This window comes from Protopterus annectens, chromosome 2.part1, assembly GCF_019279795.1.
Source record: "Protopterus annectens isolate FY-2018-M chromosome 2.part1, PAN1.0, whole genome shotgun sequence".
Lineage (NCBI taxonomy): Eukaryota > Metazoa > Chordata > Ceratodontiformes > Protopteridae > Protopterus > Protopterus annectens.
In genome coordinates this window covers 206,672,207-206,695,565 of record NC_056729.1, presented here as the reverse complement: position 1 = coordinate 206,695,565, position 23,359 = coordinate 206,672,207, and the positions used below count along the sequence as shown (strand labels likewise).

The following is a 23,359-nucleotide window of genomic DNA, read 5'->3' as shown; positions in this document are numbered from 1 at the left end:
TTTCCTAAACCTGTACAATGGCCTTGACTATTGTCGGGATGGACAGTAGAGCTTTGCTCCACAAATTCTTTTTTGGTGGCCACTACTACCACCATAGCAACTAGTGGGTGACTCGTGACCTAGTGGGCCCAATCCTTAGGTGAAACCAGGTAAATCCTCAGGTCTTTTGGGGATTGGCTCCATGACATATGGATCCTTTCATGACTGTGGGAGAGGAAGTCAACCATCTTTTTTCATGGGCAATTACCCAGGGCATAGCTGAGCCAGCTCCAAAAGCCTCAAGAAACAGACTACTCTTGAAAAGTGGGATAAGAAGACCAACAGCCTGTCTCAAAAGCTTGAGTATTCCACTGAAGGAGATGTCCTCAAGGGGTGACCTGGGAGGCGCTTCCCCCCATTCGAAGTCAGGGATTCCTGTAGAGAATAGAGAATCTAAATGACTTCTTGAATATACAACTAAGGGGATCCCCGGTGGGATGTTCCAGAGAGGATGAAAACACAGCAGACTGCTGTGAAAGGGGCGGGGGGTAAAAGCATGTCTTATCCACACAGGTAGAGCAGGTGGAGTAAGCTCTCCCTACTACCTCGAAGGCCGAAGACATAGGAGAACCAACAGCAGAGAAAACTGCCCAGGACAGCTTACAGCATCACTGTGACTGCCTTGAGGCAGAAGTCAGTCCTGAGCTGTCCAGCACTAATGCTACGAGGGCATTAGTAAACCCTACCTCCCCCCCAAATCCAGCACAAACGCTTTGGATCTGAAATCTGAACCCTTGCTGGAGCCAAACGGATCAGATATATTGGAGTCAAAGGCAGCCAAGCCTTCAGGTCGTAGACAGACTCTGGATTTTCAGGTCTGATAGGTCTGTAATCGAACGCTGAATTATGAGTAAGGAGTCAGCAGCTGGGTAGCAGGTAACGGCAATCTCATGGGTCCAATGGGAGAGGGCCAGTACAACTCCCAACTGAATCTTGACCCAAAGAAATTTCAACACCCTGTTCATGTCAGCTTTAGTTAGGCTCCTAGATGACCTGAGACACAAAGTAGGTGGTGGCCTGGAGTCTACTAGACGAAGGGTGAATGGATCCAAGAAGAAATTGGCTCCAGGGGAAAGGAGCTGTGAGCCAGAGACTTGAGCTTTGACAAATCTCATGGTTTGAAACTTTTTCAGGTGTAGTTGAACTTGAAACAGTAGAAGAATGATCAGGGGATCGATAAATCCACTTTGGTCTTCTCAGGAGACTTTATGGAAGGGGGAGCTCCAGCAGAAGCTTAAGAGGGTGATGGCAAAAGAACCTTTAAACCCAACTTACCGCAGCATTTGGCCAGAGCACAGTGGCTGAAACCTGCACATACCTCACATTCTATATCTAGGTGAGCAGAGCCCAAGCAATATACACACTTCTCCAAAGTTGACTGAACTGGAGGGAATGGCTAAAGGTTCAGCTCAAAGCATTTTCTGAGAGAGTGAGAAACCTCAAGTGTTCTCCATATAAAAACACTGCCACATTCTGGAACCAGTCTCAGACAGATCCCCAAAGAGAATCAGAAACTTGAGCTCTTCTCAGGTTCTGAAGAAAGTTGAAGAAAAAATTCTGCATCGGCCTACTCATTTTCCGCTTAGAATCTTGAATCTCTTCAGGAAGAGCAATATCCCACTTTTTTTTTTTTTTTTTTAACCAGAAACTACTTTATAAAAAGATTCAATAACCTGAATAAAAACCTGACCCAAACCTAAAACTACTCCTTTCTAAGGACATTTGAGGAATAGATACAAGTTCAGTTTTCTATTTTTGATCAGAAAAACAGGACCAACAGGGTTATTAATGGTGACAGCAACAGCTTCCCCTGGGATGGGCACAACATTCTGACAAAACAGAAGGTTTCCCTGCTCTTTCTCCCTGAACCAACAAGAGTGGCTCTCCCTTGCCCACAGCAGAGCAACCCACTCAAGGCTGAGGGAAACTAATAGCCTGCTGTGGTTGCAAAGGCTGTTTAACTTTCTTTTTGTGGCTGGAAGAAAGATGGACTGTGGGACTGGCAATTTGTTCTATGGTCAAGCCGAAACTGGTGCCTTTCCCTGGGAAAACAAGCATCAAAAGCCAGTAAAACTTTTGTTTCACAAACGTCACTTTCTCACATAAAAAAACATTAAAAAGCACTTCAAGCACTTTAACTCCAAAAAAGTAATTTCTCTACAGAAAAAATGCTTTCCATTACTTTAAGCAACCTTTAAAATGACAGGAAAAACTTGAGTGCTCATTTAAAATTAGAATGCAGTCTCATGACCATCCATTATATCAAGCTCCCAGCTTTAAAATAAATTTCCTGAATAGGAAAGTAATAAAACATTTTTAACATAGTTCTTTGTCCAAAGGGAACTTATCTGCCCAACAAAGAAAGAACACAAGCAGTCTATCCTCAAAAGCCTCAGAGGAATTGTACTCCTCAGCAGCAAGAAAGCTATGAAAGCCTTGGTGCACAAACCGGTCTTTTTAATAAGCCTGGTTCGAACTGACCTGAGTTTGGGCACAGTGCCCCGAAGCTTTGGAAGCTGGTAGGCTGTTGTAGCCTATGCAGGATACAAACCACAAAGCTAATGCTACTGCAGAAGTGATCAATATGATAAACATCTTTGTTTCCTGCTCACGCTTTTGATTTTCAAACATTTGTTTCATACAGACATGCAAGCTTAATAAAAACATTTCTAAATACAAAATGGATAAATACTGAGAAGGTGACATATAGGCTTAGGGAACTAATCTAAGGGGGCGGCGAAAGCCAACACATTCTGGCTAGGCTTATAAATGCATTTGGGCAGATAGCCTAGTACCTACCTATGAACCTATAGTGCAACAAAAGGGAAAAGAAAATGGGGGCAGGGGGTCTATAACCACTTTAAATTTGGAAAAAGGAAGACCCCCTGAAAAGAATTATTATTAGTACAATGCCACAAACTACTTGCTGCACATTGCTCTTCTCAGATTTGAGTACCACATGAACCTTCTTAATTAACAAAAAACTTTCCAACTACATTACCTGGCTTCTTCTCATTACCCTTTCTACCTACTATGTAGCACAACTGGGCATCTGACAGCCCACATTTTTACTAAAATACTCCAATCTTCATCTCATGCAAGCTTAATAGTCCAGAAGCAGATTATAGATTTGCAATATTTAAAACCTCTTCCCTAAGCCACACAGTTTTGCAAGACAAAACCCAGAATACCTAAATTTAGACTCCACACTACTCAAATGATGTATGCAAACACTAATACCAAAGTAAAAGCTACCAATTTTAACCACTCAAGTTTCTTACTTGCTTAACAAAAAAACAAAACAAAAAAGTTTCTTACCTAGATGGTACTCTGGACTCCCATTCACACACTGCTTTTGCAGTTTCTAGGAGACAAGAGTGTAATTTCCCTCAAGTCCAAATATAGTCTATGCTTCCACAGAGGAGTACCAAAATCACCAACATGCCGCCACCAGCCAACTGCTTACAAAGATGAATTAAACAAACCAAACTTTTAAGTGAGAGCTACTACCTTCATTTCTTTTGCTGCAGACAACATAAGTTTCTAACAAGCTGCCAAATAAGGTACTCTGTGGTTCAGCAGAAGTCTTCAGGATTATACATTGCCACATTCTGGGGTGTACCCCTGTTCAAATCCTTTACACACACTGTATCCTGGTCAACCCATACACACACACTGTATCACGGTCAACCTATACACAAGCACCTATAGAAGCCAAACATCCCTAAATACCATGCTGCTCTGTTTCACAACTCTCAAGTTTTAATGAGGACAGAAATGCATTCTACTTTTCTACAGAAAAAGAAAACCATTAGGTTGAACTACCAGAAAATGACGTTCTGTGTAAACTGAATATAAAACTACCCAGTTTCAAAATCTGTAAATGGTCTACAATGAGTAAATAGATACATATGACCATCACTTATGCTCAGCAATAAAATCAACACAACTATCCTTATAATACACAATTTTTGAGTCTCCTACCACATTCTATCCTAAACTTGAGAATTTTATTAGCTTAATTAAAACAAACCTTTATCTTTAGATTTTCTGTCTTGGTCTTTCTCCCGACTTCTGCTTCTGTGCTTGTGTGTTTTTTGTCCTTGCTTCTTGATCTTTTCCGCTCCCTGCTGCGAGATCTGTGTTTTCTTTCAGATCTTTCTGTTCTATCCCTACTTCTGCTCCGACGAGGATCTTTACTTCTAATAAAAGAACCAGAAAAACATGAATTAGTAGTGCAACAAAATAAAAACGTAATAATTCACAACTAACCCACGTGTAAAAAACGATGTCCCCCCCCCCATCACCAAACCCCCCCCCCCCCCCAAGATCACTCTACCGACCATTTCATACAAACCTACCTGCCTGGTTTTAGCATCCAACATCTCAGCATGGAAGGGGTTTTCTTTCTACCAACAAATACTGTTCTGTAACTGCATATGGTCTTCCAGGCTAGAAACTAAGTAGAGCACTGGTGGGCAATTACTCCCCCAGTATTAGGTTTCACAAGCAAAAAAAACAAAAACCTTCAAGCTAAGCCATTTCACTACAACCTATACATCCTCTAATCTATAGGGCATGTCAGCAATGATAAAACCTGACTGCCACACCCACAAGATGGGCAAGAGGACATCTGCCGCTTACTTAAACCAAAAACCTGGACAGCTCCTTCCATTGATCAGATCACAACTACCATCTAGTTTGCCCTCAAAACTTTAAGCTTAAACTTTATTCCTCAACTACATGGAGTCTGCTATAAACCCAAACCACCATCTTTGGAAGAAATCTGAAGATCTTGATGGTCAATTCATATCAATCAGGAACCAGCAGCATAACTTATCGTACAAACAATGAAACTATACAGAAAACAGCACACACAGTCCCAAAAATCTGCAACCTCTAACTCCTCTAAAGCCGTTTGCCTGTACTTCAACACACATCTTGATAAAACTTGTTTGCGTCTTGCGGCTTTTCCCGGTTAGGGGTCGCCACAGCAGAACTCCGGTCCGCTAATGATTGGTAGTGGATTTTTACGTACCAGGTTACCAGCCCTGACGCACAACCTTCAACGAAGGCACGCCCCATTCACGTATGCCTCCACACAGAAGATGCTCTAGCTGAGAATCGAACGGGACCACGTCTTGCTATGAGGCGACAATGCTACCGCAGGACCACCACTTTCTCTTACAATAATGGTTTCTCCCTCTAACCATACCCCAAAACATCTGTATTTTCTATAATGCTAGACAGGAAGGAGCAGGCACAGATTAATAGAATTTATGACCACTTTTAGCTTTAGAAAAGAATAGTTGTATAAAATCTTACAATAACCATAGACGTCCTTCCTTCCATGTTACAGTATTCTTACTGTGGGATTCTCCACCTCAGGTGACCCGGACGTCTGTTCCTATACAAAAGCCTAAGCCTAGTTGTTGGTGCATGGGACGTCAATCGCAGTGCCATAAACTAGGTACCTTAAATGTAATGTCTGCATGCACAAACCTCAAAGTACAGCTGTGTACACTTACCATAAATGTGTATGTTAGAGTGTATTCACTGTCAAAGTCATTACATTTGGGTTATCTGCCTGCAGGTAGCACTCAGCCGGCTTGAATATGAAAGTCTTTGGTACTGCGTCGGATGCGGTCTCTTCTTCCATGATGGCAGGTCGTCAGGGATAAAAAGCATGCAGCCGACGCCATTACATCAGTTTTTCTTGCCCCAGATGTCAGGTGCCCCCATAACGGGAAGCAATTATATACAAGGTTAAACCTCCAACAAAAAGCAAATACACCAGAAAGCTGAAAACACACTAATCAAAAAGAAAGTTATAGCCAAGAGAAGTCAAGGGGGTGGAGGGAGGGTAACCAAGACTGCAACTGTGAATACACTAACATCTACATTTATGGCAAGTGTACACAACTGTACTATGTTCTTAGTGTTTCACTGTTGGTCATTACATTTGGGTAGATTCCCAAAGCTAAGGAAGGGAGAAGGCAGTAGAGCATTAGGACGAGCTATTAAGCCCTGCAAGACTGCAGTGCCAAAACCAGCTCTGGATTTAGAAAAAAATAGGCAAGTGGTAATGCTTGTTGAAGATATGTACAGAGCTACAGGTAGCAGCTTCTAGGATGTCCCTGGCAGGGACACCTCTGAGAAAGGCTGTAGAGGTAGATGCAGACCTGGTGGAATGTGATCTTATCCCCTGTTGGGTAGGTTTTCCATGGTGCTTGTAGCAGAAATTAATGCAATGGCCTATCCACTTAGAAATGGTTTGTTTTAAAATGGCCTTCCCCTCTTACCCTGCAGCAAAGGCAACCAGCAGCTGTTCAGTTTTTCTGAGAGGCTTAGTCCTGTCCAAATAAAATCTAAGTTGTCTGTGCACGTCCAAAGAGTGCAGTATGGGTTCTTTGTTCTGTGGATTAGAAAAGAAGGGTGGCAAATGAAAGGACTGATTAAGGACCACACTTGATACCACCTTGGGCATAAAGGAAGGATTAGTCCTTAGGGACACCCTGTCTGCATGGAAGATGATGAAGGGCTCCACTGCCATGAGGGCCTGTAATTCAGACTCTTCTTGCTGAAGTGATGGCTAGAAGGAAGGCTGTTTTCAAGAAAGGAACTTCAACTCAGCAGTTGCAGCTGGCTCAAGAGGAGGTAGAGTGAGCTTTTCCAATACAAAAAGTTAAGGTCCCAGGCTGGAGTAGTGTCTCTCCTGGGTGGTCTTAAATTTTTGGCCCATCTGAGGAATTGTTTCAGCAGGGGGTGAGAGAAGAGAGGTGGTTCAGTATTATGTGCTGAATTGGCTGAGGCATGAATTTTAATTGATGAGAAGGAAAGGTCCTTGTGGAGCATCTCTAAGTATTGAAAAAAATGCAGTAAGCTGGGCACTGTTGTGTCCATCCTCAGAGTCTGGCTCCAGGAACAGTATCTTTTCCACTTTTCAGCAAAGGATTTTCTAGTACTAGGCCTCCTTGCCTCCAGAATGACATCTAGCACCTGCTTACTGAGGGATGCTATTGAAGAGCTCAGGTAATTAGCCAGGCTGTAAGGTTCAGGATTTGAAGCTGGGAGTGCAGAATCTGGCCCTCCTGCTGGGACAGCAGGGAAAGAGTCTGAGGCAGGTGCCATGGTTCCAGCAGTGACATACTGCGCAAGAGGGGGTACCAGTGCTGGCGTGACCAGTCTGGTGCAATCAGTATTGCCCTTGGTTTGTCCTGTTTGATCTTTAGCAGAACTTTCAAAACGAGAGGCAGAGGAGGAAAGGCATAAACTGAGAGACTTTCCCAAGTGAAGGACAGGGCATCCACTTTCCAAGCTAGTCTGTGGGGAGGCCTTGTGCAAAATATATCCAATTGGTAGTTCTGAGGGGAGGAAAACAGGTCTATCTCTGGGTTCCCCTATTTGTCTCTGAAAATGTTAAATATCTTTGGTTCCAGTTTCTACTCGTGTAGATAGGTTAATAGATAAGTTAATAGATTAGTACTGGGCTAACTGCCCTTGTGAGCCATTTTAAGCCTAGCCAATTATCCCTTGCGATACTCAAACCCTGCACTTTGTGTTTGTAAGGTAAACACCTTAACCATTAGGCCACCCTCCCAACCCGGAGATCCATGAGATTTCTGCTTAGGTAGTCTGCCAGTGAATTTAGCTTGCCTGGCAGGTATTGAGCTTGTAGGTGCACTTGTTAGCTCAAGGCTGTGTTCCACAGAGCCATGGCTAGTCTGCAGAGGGGCTACGAGTGGGCTCCCACCTGCTTATGTACCACATAACAGCGGTGTTGTTTGTCTTTACCAATAATTGTACTCGAAGAATGTGGTCCTTGAAGGCTGTCTGAGAATTCTGTACAGCTAACATTTCTTTTTGATTGATATGCAGGTGCATTTGACTCTGATTCCATTTGTCCTGAATGCACTGCCCTGCCAAATGAGCCCCCCATGCTTTGTCTGATGCATCTGTTAGGGCTTGGGTGGCAGGGGGTAGAGTGAATGGCAGTCCCTTGTTGTGGTAGAAGGCCTCTGCCCACCACAGGAACTCTTGTCTTTATACAAAGAATGATAAGAATCATTGATTCCAGATCCTGAGAATGTTGACACCATAGGCTTTTTAGATACCATTGTAATTTCCTCATATGCAGTCTTGCATATGGAATTAGAAGGATGCAAGAGGCCATGAACCCCAGGTTTTGCAGGATTTTCCTTGCAGATAGCTGGGTCTTTGTGGCCAGTAGTTTGAAATAGGCTGTCAGATAAATGTGTTGCTCTGGTGTGAGGTAAGCCATCTGGGAAGTTGTGTTCAAGCTTGCTCCCAGGAATACAATTTTTTGGCAGGGTACTAGATGAGATTTCTTTTCGTTTATGGTGTACCCTAGTGAGGTTAGCAGTTTCTTTACAAATGCCAGATTAGTAGCATGTCCAGGCTTTCTGCCTGAATTAGACAATCGTCCAGGTATGGGTATATTTGAATATTTCTTTGCCTGCAGAATGCAATGACTGGAGCTAGGCACTTAGTGAATACTCTGGGCGCAGTAGATGAGCCAAAGGGAAATACAGAGAATTGATAGTGCATGTACTCTGCTCTGAAGTGTAGACATTTCCTGCAAACTTCCCTTATTGGAATGTGCAGGTAAGCTTCCTTTAAGTCCAAGGTTGCCAACCAGGCATCTTTCCCTAGCATGGGAAGCAGCTGATGAAGTGTTAACATTTTGAATTTTGGGATTACCAAAAAGGTGTTTAGAATAGAGAGATCCAGGATAGGACGCCAGGAGCTGTCTTTTCAGGGTACCAGAAAGTCTTGAGTAAAAACCTTGTTCCCTTTCTTGTGTTGGGACAGGTTGAATAGCCCTGATACTTAAAAGATTGAGCACCTGCTGTTGAGTCTCTGCCCACTGATTTGGGGGTAAGGCTCGCCAACCGTTTGGGGTTGGTAAGGTGTGGAAGTGGAATCTGCATGCTTGGGGGGAAAAAAAGAAATTGCGTACCTACCATAACGTTTCATGTTAGTTGTCCTTCATCTTGCCTTCCTTCTTGCTGTTTGGGTTCGGAGCCGATCCTCGGCTCCAACTTAGCCTACTTCTATAGCTCAGGAGTGGTTTACTGACTCAAGACTAACCCTTATCCCAGAATCCCCAGCGTCAGCTACCCAGATCTCATTTCTGATAGCACACTAGACATATAAAGTAACCAGTAACCTAAAAATTGATTTACCAAAATAAAAGATCAGAGTAAACTATCAAAAGTTTACCTGGCATGTGAACCAAGAAAAAGGAAATCAGCCAGTGAAACCATAGTGAACTCCTCTCAATCCTCCAAAAAAGGGGGGAGGAGGGGGGAATGCAAGAAGGAAGGTGAAATGAACAACCAACATGGAACAGTATGGTAGGTACACAACTTCTTTATGTCAAGTTGTCCCATCTCGCCTTCGTTCTTGCTGTTTGGGGCAGCGTCCCTAGCACCTAGAGACCCGGAGTGGCTCATTGGAACAGATTCTTCAGAACAGTGGAACCAAAGGAAGCTCTGCTCCGGGAGACCACATCCACTTTGTAATGAGAGATAAAGGTATGAGGGTTTGCCCAAGTGGCAGCTGCACAAATTGAGTCTATGGGCAGTTTAGACTGAAAGGCTACAGAAGTGACTAATGCTCTAGTAGAATGACCTTTTGGTTTTGATGGTAGATCTTTATGCCTTAAATGATAAATAAAGGCAATGGTGTCAGATAACCATTTGGATAAGGTCACCTTAGAAACTGGAAGGCCTTGCTTATTGTGAGCATAGGAGAGAAATAACTGGTCTGACTTTAGCTCTTTAGTCCTATGGAGATAAAACCGTAATTGTATATGCACATCCAGTTGGTGAAGACTGTATTCTGCCTTGTTGCTATGATTGGGAAAGAAGAATGGGAGATCAATGGATTGATTTTAATTGTTTTCTGAACAGACTTGTGGTATGAAGGACGGGTTGGTTCTTAGAGAAACTATCTTTGTGAAACACCATATACGGAGGACGAACACAGAGTGCTTGGAGTTCTGAAACACGTCTAGCTGAGGTAATAGCAACCAGAAAAAGTGTTTTCCAAGAAAGAAATTTTAAGGGACATGATGCTGCTGGTTCAAAGGGGACAGAATTAAAGAAGTCAAAACTAAACGGAGATACCAAGGAGGAGGTGAATCCTTCACTGGGGGTCTAAAGAAGAGATGTTCCTCTCATGAAGGCTTTGCAGAGCTTATGAGACATTATGCTAGAATTAAGAATTACAATATAAAAATTAGATATGGCAGCCAGTTGTACCTTGACGGTGGCAGCAGTCGCAGCAGACTGAAAAAGCTCTGCTAGAAATTCTAGAATTTGATGGACTGGGGTGAAAAGGGGTTTAAGTTTCTAGATTCTGCCCAGTATGAAATCTTTTCCATTTGCTAGCACAAGTCTTTGTCGTAGTTGACTTGAGAGAAAATGCCTTACCATAACATTTCATCTGTGTTGTTGATCCTCGTTCAGTCATTACGTGTGGGTATCAGTTCCGAACTCGGAACTGAGACAGCCATCTTCCAAGCTTGCGTCAGCTACAAACTCTCAGGCTAAAACTCTTACCCAGAATCCCTCCCTCCCTGTTACCTCAGATTGAGTTTGCAATTCAAAAGGTAGAGGATACCTCTGGTCAAATGACCAAAGAACCGGGTGGTGAGATCCACTAGAAGTCACAGGAGGGGGAAGGAGGGAGGGTCGTAATGACTGAACGAGGAACAACAATACAGATGGAACGTTATGGTAAGGAAACTTCTTTATCAGATATTGTTAATCCTCGTTCATTCCTTACGTGTGGGACAGTCCCTAGCAACCTCTATTCCTGGGAGGCTCTCATGGAAGGACATTCCTGAGCACCATAGAAAGTACAGTTGTGTACACTTACCATAGAAAGTACAGTTGTGTACACTTACCATAGAAAGTAGATGTTAGTGTATTCACTGTTGCAGTCATTGCATTTGGGTAATCTGCTGGCAGGTTGCCCTCAGTCGGCCTGAATTCCAAAGTCTTGGGTCATGCATCGGTTGCAGTCTCCTCTTCCAAGATGTCAGGTAGTCAGGGGTATAAAACAAGCAGCTGATGCCATTTTCTTTAGTTTTTCTTGCCCCAGACGTCAGGTGCCCCCAAAAAGGTAGCAAATACATATATAAAAACTATATATACACATGCATCAATATAAACTTTACCTTCATCTACAATCAAATACACCACATAGGTTGTAGAAGATAGAGAAGGAAAGAAACTCCAGAATGAAAGGGGGGAAGGCGGGCGGGTAACCTCGACTGCCAACAGTGAATAAACTCGAACATCTACATTTATGGTAAGTGTACACAACTGTACTATGTTCTTCGTGTTTCATTGTTGCAGTCATTACATTTGGGTAGAATCCCAAAGCTATGGATGGGAGGCTGGAGCTAAACAGCATTAGGTGCAGCTATAAGGCTCTGCAGAACTGCAGTGGCAAAGCCTGCCCTGGACTTAAGAGAAGAGAGGCAAATAATAACACTTTGTAAAGGTGTGAACCGAACTCCAAGTAGCAGCCTCTAGAACGTCTTTGGTTGGTACTCCGAGAACGGCTGCTGAAGTAGCTGCAGCTCTGGTGGAATGAGACTCAATGCCTTTGGGCACAGGTTTGCCATGGTGTAAGTAGCAGAAATGAATGCAGTGGCTTACCAATTTGAAATAGTCTGCTTTGAAATAGCCTTTCCTTCTGATTTTGCAACGTATGTAACTAGTAATTGCGCAGTTTTTCTTAGAGCTTTAGTCCTGCTCAATCAGAATCGTAGCTGTCTGTGTACGTCCAAGGAATGCAGAATTCTCTCTCTTGTTCTGTGGATTTGGATAAAAGGTTGGCAGATGAATAGTTTGGTTAAGAGCCACACTGGAAACCACCTTAAGCATAAATGAAGGATTTGTCCTCAAAGACACCCTGTCTGGGTAAAATATGAAAAGACTCTACAGCCATGAGGGCCTGTAGCTCTGAAACTCTTCTTGCTGAAGTAATTGCTAGTAGCAGAGCTGTTTTCCATAAGAACTTTATATCAGCAGTAGCAGCTGGTTCAAATGGAGGCAGGGTGAGCTTTTCCAACACATAATTGAGGTCCCATGCAGGTACTGGTGATCTTCCAGGAGGTCTTAAATGTTTGGCTCCTCTAAGATACTGCTTTAGTAAAGGATGAGAAAAGATTGGTGGCTCTGTATTGTAATGAGCCGAAATGGCAGAGGCATCGATTTTATTTGATGAGAAAGATGGGCCTTTGTCAACCATCTCAGTCAAGTATTGTAATATTTGAGGAATATTTGGTTCTGCAGTATCAGTCCCTTGTGCTTGACTCCAAGCACAGAATCTCTTCCATTTATCAGCATAAGATTTTCTAGTACTAGGCCTTCTGGCTTCCAAAATGACATCCATCACAGCTTTACTGAGAGGTGTTGTTTGTATAACTACATGATCAGCCATGCTGCCAGGTTGTGTCTGGAGTTGATTGTGCAGGATCTGATCGTTTTGCTGGGACAGTAGTTGAGGTCTTTGAGGTAAAGTCCAATCTGGGTATTGAGACAAGTTCCTTAGGATTTGGTACCAGTATTGGTGGGGCCAGTCCGGGGCAATTAGCATCATCTTTGGTTTCTCGTCTGACTTTTAGTAGGACCCTGGGAAGAAGAGGCAGAGGAGGAAAGGTGTAAACTGATAGGTTTTTCCAACGGAAGGATAGGGCGTCCACATAGGTTTTTCCAACGGAAGGATAGGGCGTCCACATAGGTTTTTCCAACGGAAGGATAGGGCGTCCACATTCCATGCTTGTCTATCATAAGTCCTTGTGCAGAATCTTTTCAATTGATAATTTTGAGGAGAGGCAAACAGATCTATGTCCAAGCTCCCCCATTTCTTTATCATCATGCTGAAGACTTGTGGATCTAGTTTCCACTCGTGAGGATCCATAAGGTTTCTGCTTAAATCGTCTGCCAGAGTATTTTGTTTTCCTGGCAGGAATTGAGCCTGAAGGCTACACACTCAAGTGCGCTAGCCTGTGTTACATATTTATTGCATTTTCCTGCTGTTTGTTGTGAAAAAGAAAAAAAAAATTATCCTCTTTTCCCAGTCTTTCCCGGCCTAGAGTAGTTCAAATACAGGCTTTGCTGTATTCTGGACTTTTGGAAAGTTCCTGTGTTGCCTATTTCTTTTCTTGGATAAAGGGAGGCTTCTTTGTTCACCAGTGGCAGTGGGGAGCTTAGAGCAGCCTATCTATCCCTGGAGGAGTGTTCCCAGCACAAGAATCTGTTAAGTCTACTGGCTGTTTTGGGCCAATTTCTAGCTCTTTCAAGTCCCCCTGTATAAAACCCACTTTAGCGTGGCTTTGTGCGATTTTGCGCATAGCGCAGCATCGGGCAACGCCGCTTAATTGGGTTTAAACCATTCTCGGCTCCACAAAGTCTTCTCATCACTTTTTCCCTTAGAACTGATCTAGTTCTCATAATAAACACCCTATTCCTACTCTAAAGGCCGTCACTTCTCACTAAAGCAATTATATAAGTCAGCACTAAAAAATTAAAAACACTACATCCTCACAAACTCCCCTTGAGCACCTTCTTCCCCATTGGCCCTTTTTTCAATTATAAAGGAATTCCCAATACTATTCTAGCATGTCCAAAGGTCAGCTGTCAATCTCCTCTCCAGTCCAGCTGGTGAATCTGGGAATCTTGAGGCAATGTTACAACTGCCTCATGTACACAGACAACCCTCTCCTCCTCCCAACAAATTCCAATACATGTGAGAGATGCAACCATATAGCCAAACTGGAAGCTTAAGCTCTCTCAACTCAGTACTGGCATAACCAGTCAGGAGGAGACTGGAACCACACTCACTACAATTCCAGTCTCACATAGACCTACCACGACAGCAAACCAAACACACACATAAAATAAAAACATACTCAGAGGCTCTAAATAAAAATCTGCCTAAGCAACAGAGACCTCCAAAGCAGACACCCAAGCAACCACTACTCCAAAACAAAACACGTGCAACACATAGCTCATAAAGCCAGTGTGCCGAACAGTCACAGCCCTTAAGGCTACACACACCTGATACACTTGTAGTAGGAGACTATCGTCAGGCACACAGACGTCCCGCTCACCAGGCTGAACAAGAAGGTCATGGTGAGCTGCCTGTCGGGCGCTAGGATCCGCCACATAACACAAGCACTCCGGTCACTCCAAGGCAAGTACAAATAGGACTCTGTCATTGTCCATACTGGTGTGAATGACCAGAGACGTACCTCCCTGGACTACATGAAAAGAGACAGAGGAGCTCTCTGAGCATGTAGCCCAGGCCGGTATGACCCTGACCTTGAGTAGCATCTTACCCTCCCCAAGAATGATGCCACAATATGAAGACAAGATGATCAATTTCAACAACTGGCTTAAGTATTGGTGTCATTCAAAGGTGATCCAATGCCTCACAAAAAAAACTCAAGAAGCCAAACCACAAAATCTTCAGAATACACCACGAAACACTCAGAGAAAGAACACAGAAGTGGCATTAATCCATTTTATTCAGTCTGTCCTGGTACCTCAGCTATTCGCCTTCAATGGGTGATGCCTGTCAGCCTGGGATGACATGCTCGACATGCCACGATGCTTCGCTAGGGACGGCTTACAGCGGTCACCCCTGGGCTTTCGGATATTGGCAAAGGCTCTTGCCACCCCCATAGTGCCTTTTTTAGGCAAGGCTCAAAAGACAAACCCACCTCCATAGGTATCACAAGGGATAAGAAACTAAGAGTAATGCTACTCAATGCCAGAAGTCTAAAAGTACAGTGTTGTACCTACCATAAATGTAGATGTTAGAGTGCAAACACAGCTGCAGTCATAACAGATGGGTTTTCCTGTCGTCAGGCGGATCCTCGGTCGGACGAATTCCAAAGTCTAGGTCCGGCGTCGGATGTCGTCACTTCTTCCCGGACGTCAGTGCGACAGGGGTATAAAAGAACCAGCCAACACAATTTTCTTCAGTTTTTCTTGCCCCAGATGTCAGGTGCCCCCAGAAGGAAGGCAACACATAAATGTAATAATGCAATGCAATATAATCAAAAAACAGTAGTTGCAAGCAAATACACCATAAAAGAATACCCCAATCAGGTTGTATTGAGGAGGTGTTCGCCTTTAGGCCTGTCCCAAGAGGGGAAGGAGGGAGGGAAACCTGGACTGCGGCTGTATTAGCACTCCAACATCTACATTTATGGTAGGTAGAAAACTGTACTATGTTCATCGTGCATACAGCTGCAGTCATAACAGATGGGTAGAATCCCAAAGCTAAAAAAAGGGGTGGTAGGCACTAAGTGGAACTAGGAGGAGCCAGGATGCCCTGCAAGACTGCAGTGGCAAAGGCCGCTCTAGATTTGGAGTATAATGGTAGGTGATAGTGCTTAGAGAAAGTATGTACAGAACTCCAAGTGGCTGCTTCCAAAATATCTTTGGTAGGAACCCCCCTGAGGAAAGCTGCAGAGGTAGCTGTGGCCCTTGTGGAGTGAGATAGGTACAGTTTTAGAATGAAAAAAAGAGTAACAAAAGCGTATGCAGTGGGCTATCCATTTTGAGATTGTCTGTTTGGAAATAGGCTTCCCTTGAGCACCTGTAGCATAGGACACAGAGTTGCTCTGATTTTCTGAAAGGCTTTGTTCTGTCCAAATAACGGAGCTGTCTGTGAATGTCCAAGGAATGTAGTAGTCTCTCCCCTTTGTTTTGTGGATTAGGGTAAAAGGTAGTTAAGTGGATAGCCTGATTCAAGGCTACCCTGGATACTACCTTTGGCATAAAGGAAGGGTTGGTTCGTAAGGAAACTCTGTCCTGATGGAAAATGATGAAAGGCTGCACAGCCATGAGGGCTTGTAGTTCCGAAACCCTGCGTGCTGAGGTGATAGCCAGAAGGAAGGCTGTTTTCCATGACAAATATTGCAGTTCTGTTGAAGCAGATGGCTCAAAAGGAGGCAGGGTCAGTTTTTCTAGAATGAAATTGAGGTCCCAAGCAGGTAACTGGTTGCTTCCTTGGGGGTTTTATATTCTTAGCCCCTCTGAGGAACTGTCTTGAGAGGGTGAGAGAATAAAGGAGGATCAGTGTTGTATTCTGCAGAAATGGCTGAGGCATGGATTTTGATGGAGGAGAATGAAAGTCCACAGCTTAGCATCTCAGCTAGGTACTGTAATATTTGAGGTAAATTCAGTATTCCAAGATTCTGACCCTTTTTCTGATTCCAGGCACAAAACCGTTTCCATTTTGCGGAGTAGGCTTTTCTAGTAGAAGGCCTTCTGGCCTCCAAAATGACATCCTGCACCTCCTTGGAGAGTAGGGTCTGTTGTGAATTTAAGGAATCCTCCATGAGGCTAGATTGAGTGTTTTCAGCTGACTGTGAAGAGTTTTGAAGTTGTGCTGAGTCAGTAGAAGAGGCAGAGGCAGGATCCATGGTGGGGAATGCGTCAGGCTCCTCAGGAGTGGGTACCAGTGTTGCCTTGGCCAGTCTGGAGCAATGAGAATCATCTTTGGTCTGTCTGCTCTGGCTTTTAATAGAAAGTACAGTTGTGTACACCTACCATAAAATGTAGATGTTAGAGTGTCTTCACTGTTGCAGTCATAACTGTAGGGTGATCCTGCCAGCAGGCAGCCCGAGGTCATCCAGAATTCTAAAGTCTGGGTCCGGCGTCGGCTGTACCAGCAAGTACCCTGACATCAGAACGCAGAGGTATAAAGCTGACAGCCGACGCCATCTTCTCCAGCCTTTCTTGCCCCAGATGTCAGAAGCCCCCAAAAACAAACCAAAAGGTGTCTAAAAAGGAACACAAATACACCACAAAAGTGGAAAAAAAAACAAGCAAAAATAAGAGGGGACAGGTGGGAGGGAAACACAGACTGCAACAGTGAAGACACTCTAACATCTAAATTTATGGTAGGTGTACACAACTGTACTATGTTCTTCGTGTTTCACTGTTGCAGTCATAACTGTAGGGTAGAATCCCAAAGCTGTGAATGAGGGAGGAGGTTATGCAGAAGATGGGGCAGCTAGAAGACCCTGCAAAACAGCAGAGGCAAAGCCTGCCCTAGACTTAGAATACTAAGGGAGATTATAGTGCTTAGAGAAAGTATGCACTGAACTCCAAGTGGCAGCTTCCAAAATGTCCTTGGTAGGAACTCCTCTGAGAAAAGCTGCTGAAGTGGCAGCTGCTCTAGTAGAATGACTTCTAACAGTACCTGGAATCTGTTTCCCATAATGAGAGTAACAAAACCTTATTCCATGAGCAATCCATTTGGAAATAGTTTGTTTAGAAATAGCCTTACCTAGAGAACTGGAGACATAAGAGATAAGCAATTGATCAGATTTTCTGAAATCTTTAGTCTAGTCCAGGTAAAATCGTAGTTGCCTGTGTACGTCCAATGACTGCAAGATCCTTTCCCCTTTATTCTGAGGATTTGGAAAGAAGGTAGGAAGGTGAATAGTCTGATTTAGAGCCACTTTAGAAATCACCTTAGGCATAAATGTAAGATTTGTCCTCAAGGAAACTCTGTCTTGGTGGAAGATAATGTATGGTTCCACAGCCATGAGAGCTTGCAACTCTGAAACCCTTCTGGCAGAAGTCAATGCCAATAAGATAGCTGTCTTCCAGGATAAGAACTTGATATCCGAAGCCACAGCAGCCTCAAAAGGAGGCAAAGTAAGTTTCTCCAAAACATAATTAAGATCCCAAGCAGGAACAGGAGGAGTTCTGGGAGGTCTTAAATTCTTAGCTCCTCTCAAAAATTGTCTCACCAGCTGGTGAGAGAAAATGGGAGGATCAGTATTAAAATGAGCCGAGATAGCAGAAGCATGAATTTTGATGGAGGAAAAGGAAAGGCCTTTAAGCAGAAGGTCTGAGAGGTAAAGTAAAATGGAGGAAATATTAGGCAAAAGAGGATCAAAACCTCGATCCTGCATCCAAATACAAAATCTTTTCCATTTTGAAGCATAAGATCTTCTAGTGCTAGGCCGCCTAGCTTCTAAAAGAACATCCAAAACTTGTTTGGGAAGAAAAGGAATCAAAGGCCCTTGAAGAGCCAAGCTGCTAGGCAAAGAGTCTTGATTTGAGTGTGTTGCATCTGACCCTGATGCTGGGACAGAAGAGAAGGGATCAGAGGAAGAATCCAAGGAGGTTCCAAGAATAAGTTGGATACCAAAACTGCCGAGGCCAATTTGGAGCTATCAAAATGATAGTCTTGGGTTTGTGCTGTTTTATTTTCAGTAACACCAGAGGCAGAAGAGGAAGAGGAGGGAAGGCATATCCCGAAAGATTCCTCCAGCTGAATGACAGGGCATCCACTTTCCAAGCTGTTATGTGGAAGGACCTGGTGCAAGAGAGAGGCAACTGATGATTGAGATGGGATGCAAACAGATCTATCCGACGACAACCCCAAACTGCAGTTATTCTGCTGAAGAAGTTGGGGTCCAACATCCATTCGTGAGGATCCAAAAGATTTCTGCTTAGGCTGTCTGCTAAAAGGTTCTGATTTCGTGGAATGAACTGAGCTTGAAGATGCAGATTCAGATTTAGAGCTGTGTTCCATAAATTCATGGCTAGTCTGCAAAGGGGGTAAGAGTGAGAGCCCCCTTGCTTGTTTATGTACCACATGACTGTGGTATTGTCTGTACGAATCAGAAGAGGTCCTGGTTTCAAAAGAGTCTGGAATGCTAGAAGAGCATTTTGGACTGCCAACATTTCCTTCAAGTTGATGTGCCAGAGTAGCTGCTTCTTTGTCCAAGAGCCCTGCTGGCCAATGTCTAGAAAATGAGCTCCCCAAGCATAATCCGAAGCGTCCGTGGTTATGATCTGCGAAGGTTGAGGCAGACGGAGGGGATTCCCTTCGTTCAAAGCACAAGCCCTGGACCACCAAAGGAGCTCCTTTTGCAGGCAGGGAATCAGTGGAATCATTGTGTCTAGACTGTGGTAATGCTGAGACCATACACTCTTTAGGTACCATTGAAGTTTTCTCATATGAAGCCTTGCATATGGAATCAACAGGATGCAAGAAGCCATGTAGCCCAAAGCCTGCAGGAATCTCCTTGCAGTGAGCTGAGGTAAAGTTGCCAAGGTTTTGAAAATGGAGGCCAGCTGTAATTGTTTTTCTGGAGTGAGGAAGGCCCTTTGCAAGCTTGTGTTTAGAAGAGCTCCCAAAAAGATCATTTGCTGAGAAGGGATCAAATGTGACTTTTTTGTGTTCACTGAAAATCTGAGTAGTAGGAGAAGACGTTGAACAAACTCCAGATGTTGAAGTAAAAGGTCTTTGCTGTCCGCCTGAATAAGGCAGTCCAGATAGGGGTAAATTTGAATCCCCTGGAGTCTGCAATAAGCTACTACTGGAGCCAGACACTTGGTAAAGACTCTGGGCGCAGTAGATAAACCAAAGGGCAGTACAGAGAATTGAAAGTGCCTCGAACCTGCCTCGAATCAGAGGTATTTTCTGCGTTCCTGCCTGATGGGAATGTGTAAGTAGGCTTCCTTTAAGTCCAATGTCACCATCCAAGCATCCTGGGAGAGCACTGGAAGAAGTTGTTGTAGAGTAAGCATCTTGAATTTTGGAATTTCCAGAAAGGTGTTTAATACTGAAAGGTCCAGAATAGGTCTCAATGAGCTTTGTTTTCTTGGGACCAGAAATAGTCTCGAGTAAAAACCTTTTCCCATCTGTGAAAGAGGAACAGGTTCTATAGCTCTCATGGCCAATAGAGCGTCCACTTGATATAAGGCCTCTGACCGTTGATGTTTTGGCAGATCCGGCCAACCAATAGACCCTGGCAGAGTGTGAAAGTGGAATTTGTAACCTCTTAAAATCACGTCTAAAACCCATTTGTCTTGGGTAATACACGAGTCCAATTTTGGTAGAAAAGAGAAAGTTTTCCTCCGAGAAGGGCTTCCAGGCAAAGAGGACCTGTAGCCCAACAGAGAGAGTCATTGGGTCTGCTTCCTTTGTGATTGAGATCTGTCTTCTCCCCTTCTAGGGGATGAAGAAGACCATTGTCTGGACCTGTAAGAGGCCTGAGCCCGACCTCTGGAGCGTCTATATCTTCCCCTTTGAGGCCTGTCAGACGTGGGAAAGGACCATTTTTTGGAGGGCCAATTTCTAGTAAATCTAGGAGGCTGAACTTGTAAGAAATCTTTAACAGTCTGCAAAGATTTTGCCTTATCTTCCATCTTTTTAATAACCTCCTCAGCTTTAGATCCAAACAGAACATCATGCTGAACAGGGGCATCGAACAATTTAGCCTCAACTTGCTCAGGCAAATTCTGCTCTCTAAGCCAAGCATGTCTCCTGATAACCGTACCAGAGGCTGCGGCCCTACAAGAAGCCTCCAAGGCATCAAAACCACAATGTAAACTATGTTTGCTAACTTGTTCAGTTGCATGCAATACATCCTGTAATTCCTTGTCCTCTGCACATGCAGGAAAGGTAGAAAGTTTTTGTTTTAAAACAGACAAAAGAAATTGCTGATACTTGAACATATGAAACTGGCAATTTAAACCTCTAATAGAAAGAGTAGCAGAAGTATACACAATTTTGCCCCATCTGTCCAAGGCACGAGAATCCTTTTCAGAGGGAATAGGATTTTTAGCTGAAGCGGCCTTAACAGCCTTGGAACCCTGAGAAATAGTTTCAGGATCTGCAGAAGTGTTCTTGAACAAAAATTGATGGGAATCAGGGACTCTATAAAATCTATCCGGCTTAGAAGGAGCAGGCGGATAAGAGTCAGGATTCAGGTTAGCTTCAGAAAAAGCATCATCCACAATATCAAGAACAGGAGGAATAGCCAAAGGTCTGTGTTGTGGGAGAAGGAGAAATTCCCCAAGTCTCTTCTTGGAAGCGGAATAATACTGACCTTCCCAATGAAAATGCTCTCTCATCTCATGCAAGGTTTCCCCAAAAGAAAAATCTTCAGGGGGAGAAGCAGAGGGAATAGAGTCCTCTGCATCAGAATCCTCATAAGGAGGAAAAGAGTAATCCTGTTCAGAGGAAGAGACTGAAGACACAGAAGCCTGATCAGAGGAATCATAAGGAATATCCTGTCTAGGCCTTTTTTCAGGAGGGGGGGGGGGGTGAGAACCCCTAATCATAGTAAGCAAATCTTCAGCCATCCATAATTGCTTTTGGGTCTTGGGAGCTGAATCCGAAGAAGCTTGAGAAGAAATCCTTGGCTTAACAGGAGTCTGACTTTGCCTTTGTCTTTGTAGTAATAGTGATATGAGAAGGCCTGAAAACACCTTCAGAAGCCGGTACCTGCACAGCGGTTCCGGACCCATCTGAAAGAGCGATGTCCAAAGGTCCTACAGCAGATAAAATACTGGGCCTAGTTGGCTCCCCATGGGAGTCTGTCGGCCATCGGTTCCGAAGTGGCCGACTACAGGGGCTGCAAAAGCGCCTCACTGACTACCGCCGAACCCGAAGCTGGCTCCGGCTGCATAGAACCCTGTTTCGACCTCGGAGGCCTATCCTTGTCCTTGCACTTTTTGTGAATTCCGGTTGTCGGTAAAGTATCCGACGACATCCTGTAATTGAACCGTCTACCGAAATAATTCAAGGCCCAATCGTACCTACGCTTAATAGTACGAGAATTAAACCTGGCACAAAACAGACAGCAAGAAACGTCGTGGTCAGCGCCTAAGCAAGGAAGACAGTAAGAGTGGAAATCTTTATGAGGTATTTGTTTTCCACACTATATACAATTAACTTTTTCTGACATCGGAGGAGCAAGAAAAAAGTTTCCTCAACGGGGTACTTAGCTTGAGAAGAGAAGAAGAAATCTTCGGACCGACGACAAGCAAAGCACGTTGTCCAGGAATCCGCCAACCAACAACTTGCGAGCTGCTTTCCACCGCATGGCAAGAAAGACTGGAGAAGATGGCGTCGGCTGTCAGCTTTATACCTCTGCGTTCTGACGTCAGGGTACTTGCTGGTACAGCCGACGCCGGACCCAGACTTTGGAATTCTGGCCGACCTCGGGCTGCCTGCTGGCAGGATCACCCTACAGTTATGACTGCAACAGTGAAACACGAAGAACATCTTTGGGCAGCAGAGGAAGAGGTGGAAAGGCATAAACTGTCATTGCTGTCTAACTGAAAGTGCGTCCACTTTCCAGGCCTGTGGATTAAAGGTCCTTGATCAGAATTTTGTCAATTGGTAATTCCTGTGGGTAGCAAAGAGATCTATGTCTGGCCTTCCCCATGCTTGAATTATCTTTGTAAAAACTTGAGGATGCAACTTCCATTCGTGTGGATCTGTCATATTTCTGCTTAGGTTGTCTGCCAGTGTGTTTTCCTTGCCTGGCAGGAACTGTGCTTGAAGTTGGATTTGTAATTCCAGAGCCATGTTCCAAAGAGACATGGCTAGCCTGCATAGGGGATATGAATGGGTTCCTCCCAGTTTATGTACCACATCACTGTGTTGTCTGTCCTTATCAATAGCTGGCCTGGATGCAGTAGGTCTTTGAAAGCCATAATAGCATTTACTACTGCTAGCTTTTGATTGATGTGTAGGTGCTTTTCTTTTTGGGACCATTTGCCCTGAATGCACCGATCTGTCATGTGCGCCCCCCAGGCGTAGTCCGAGGAGTCTGTTATGACGATTTGCTTGAGGCTTGCAGAATGGGAGACCTATGTTTCTTTGGCATGCTTGAGCCAACCACAGAAATTCCTTTTGAAGGCATGGAATCAGTGGTATAATTGTTTCCAAACTGTGGCTGTGTTGAGACCATAAGTTTTTTAGGTGCCATTGAAGTTTCCTCATATGCACATGGGATTAGCAGGATGCAATATGCCATGAACCCCAGAGCCTGCAGGATTTTCCTTGCAGTCAGCCTGGTGAAGGTTGCCAGTTTTCTGAAGTACTGAGATAGTTGCCCTTGTTTCTCTGGCGTGATGTAGGCCATCTGCATGTTTGTATTCAAGCTGGCACCCAGGAAAATTATTGTTTGAGAGGGTATTAGTCTTGATTTCTTTTTGTTGACTGTGTATCCCAGAGAATTCAACAACATTATTACAAACGCCAGGTGTTTCAGAAGTATGTGTTTGCTGTCCGCTTGGATCAGGCAGTCGTCCAAATATGGGTACATTTGTATCCCTTAAAGTCTGCAGAAGGCAATTACTGATGCCAGGCATTTCGTGAACACTCTGGTCACAGTAGATAAGCCAAAGGGCAATGCAGAGAATTGATAATGGGTTGAACCTGCAAGAAATCTGAGGTATCTTCTGCAATCTTGTCTGATTGGGACATGCAGGTATGCCTCCTTGAG

At 44.1% G+C, this 23,359-nt stretch overlaps 1 protein-coding gene across 4 annotated transcripts in view; it reads right to left on the bottom strand.

The window, feature by feature from the left end:
- Positions 1-23,359, bottom strand: part of LUC7L3 (LUC7 like 3 pre-mRNA splicing factor) — an 884,970-nt gene that overhangs the window by 401,482 nt on the left and 460,129 nt on the right. For all 4 annotated transcript variants that reach the window (XM_044062091.1, XM_044062090.1, XR_006363602.1 and 1 more), the window contains exon 9: positions 4,073-4,241. In XM_044062091.1, the coding sequence (XP_043918026.1) occupies positions 4,073-4,241 (169 nt within the window). The remainder of the gene's footprint in view (positions 1-4,072; positions 4,242-23,359) is intronic.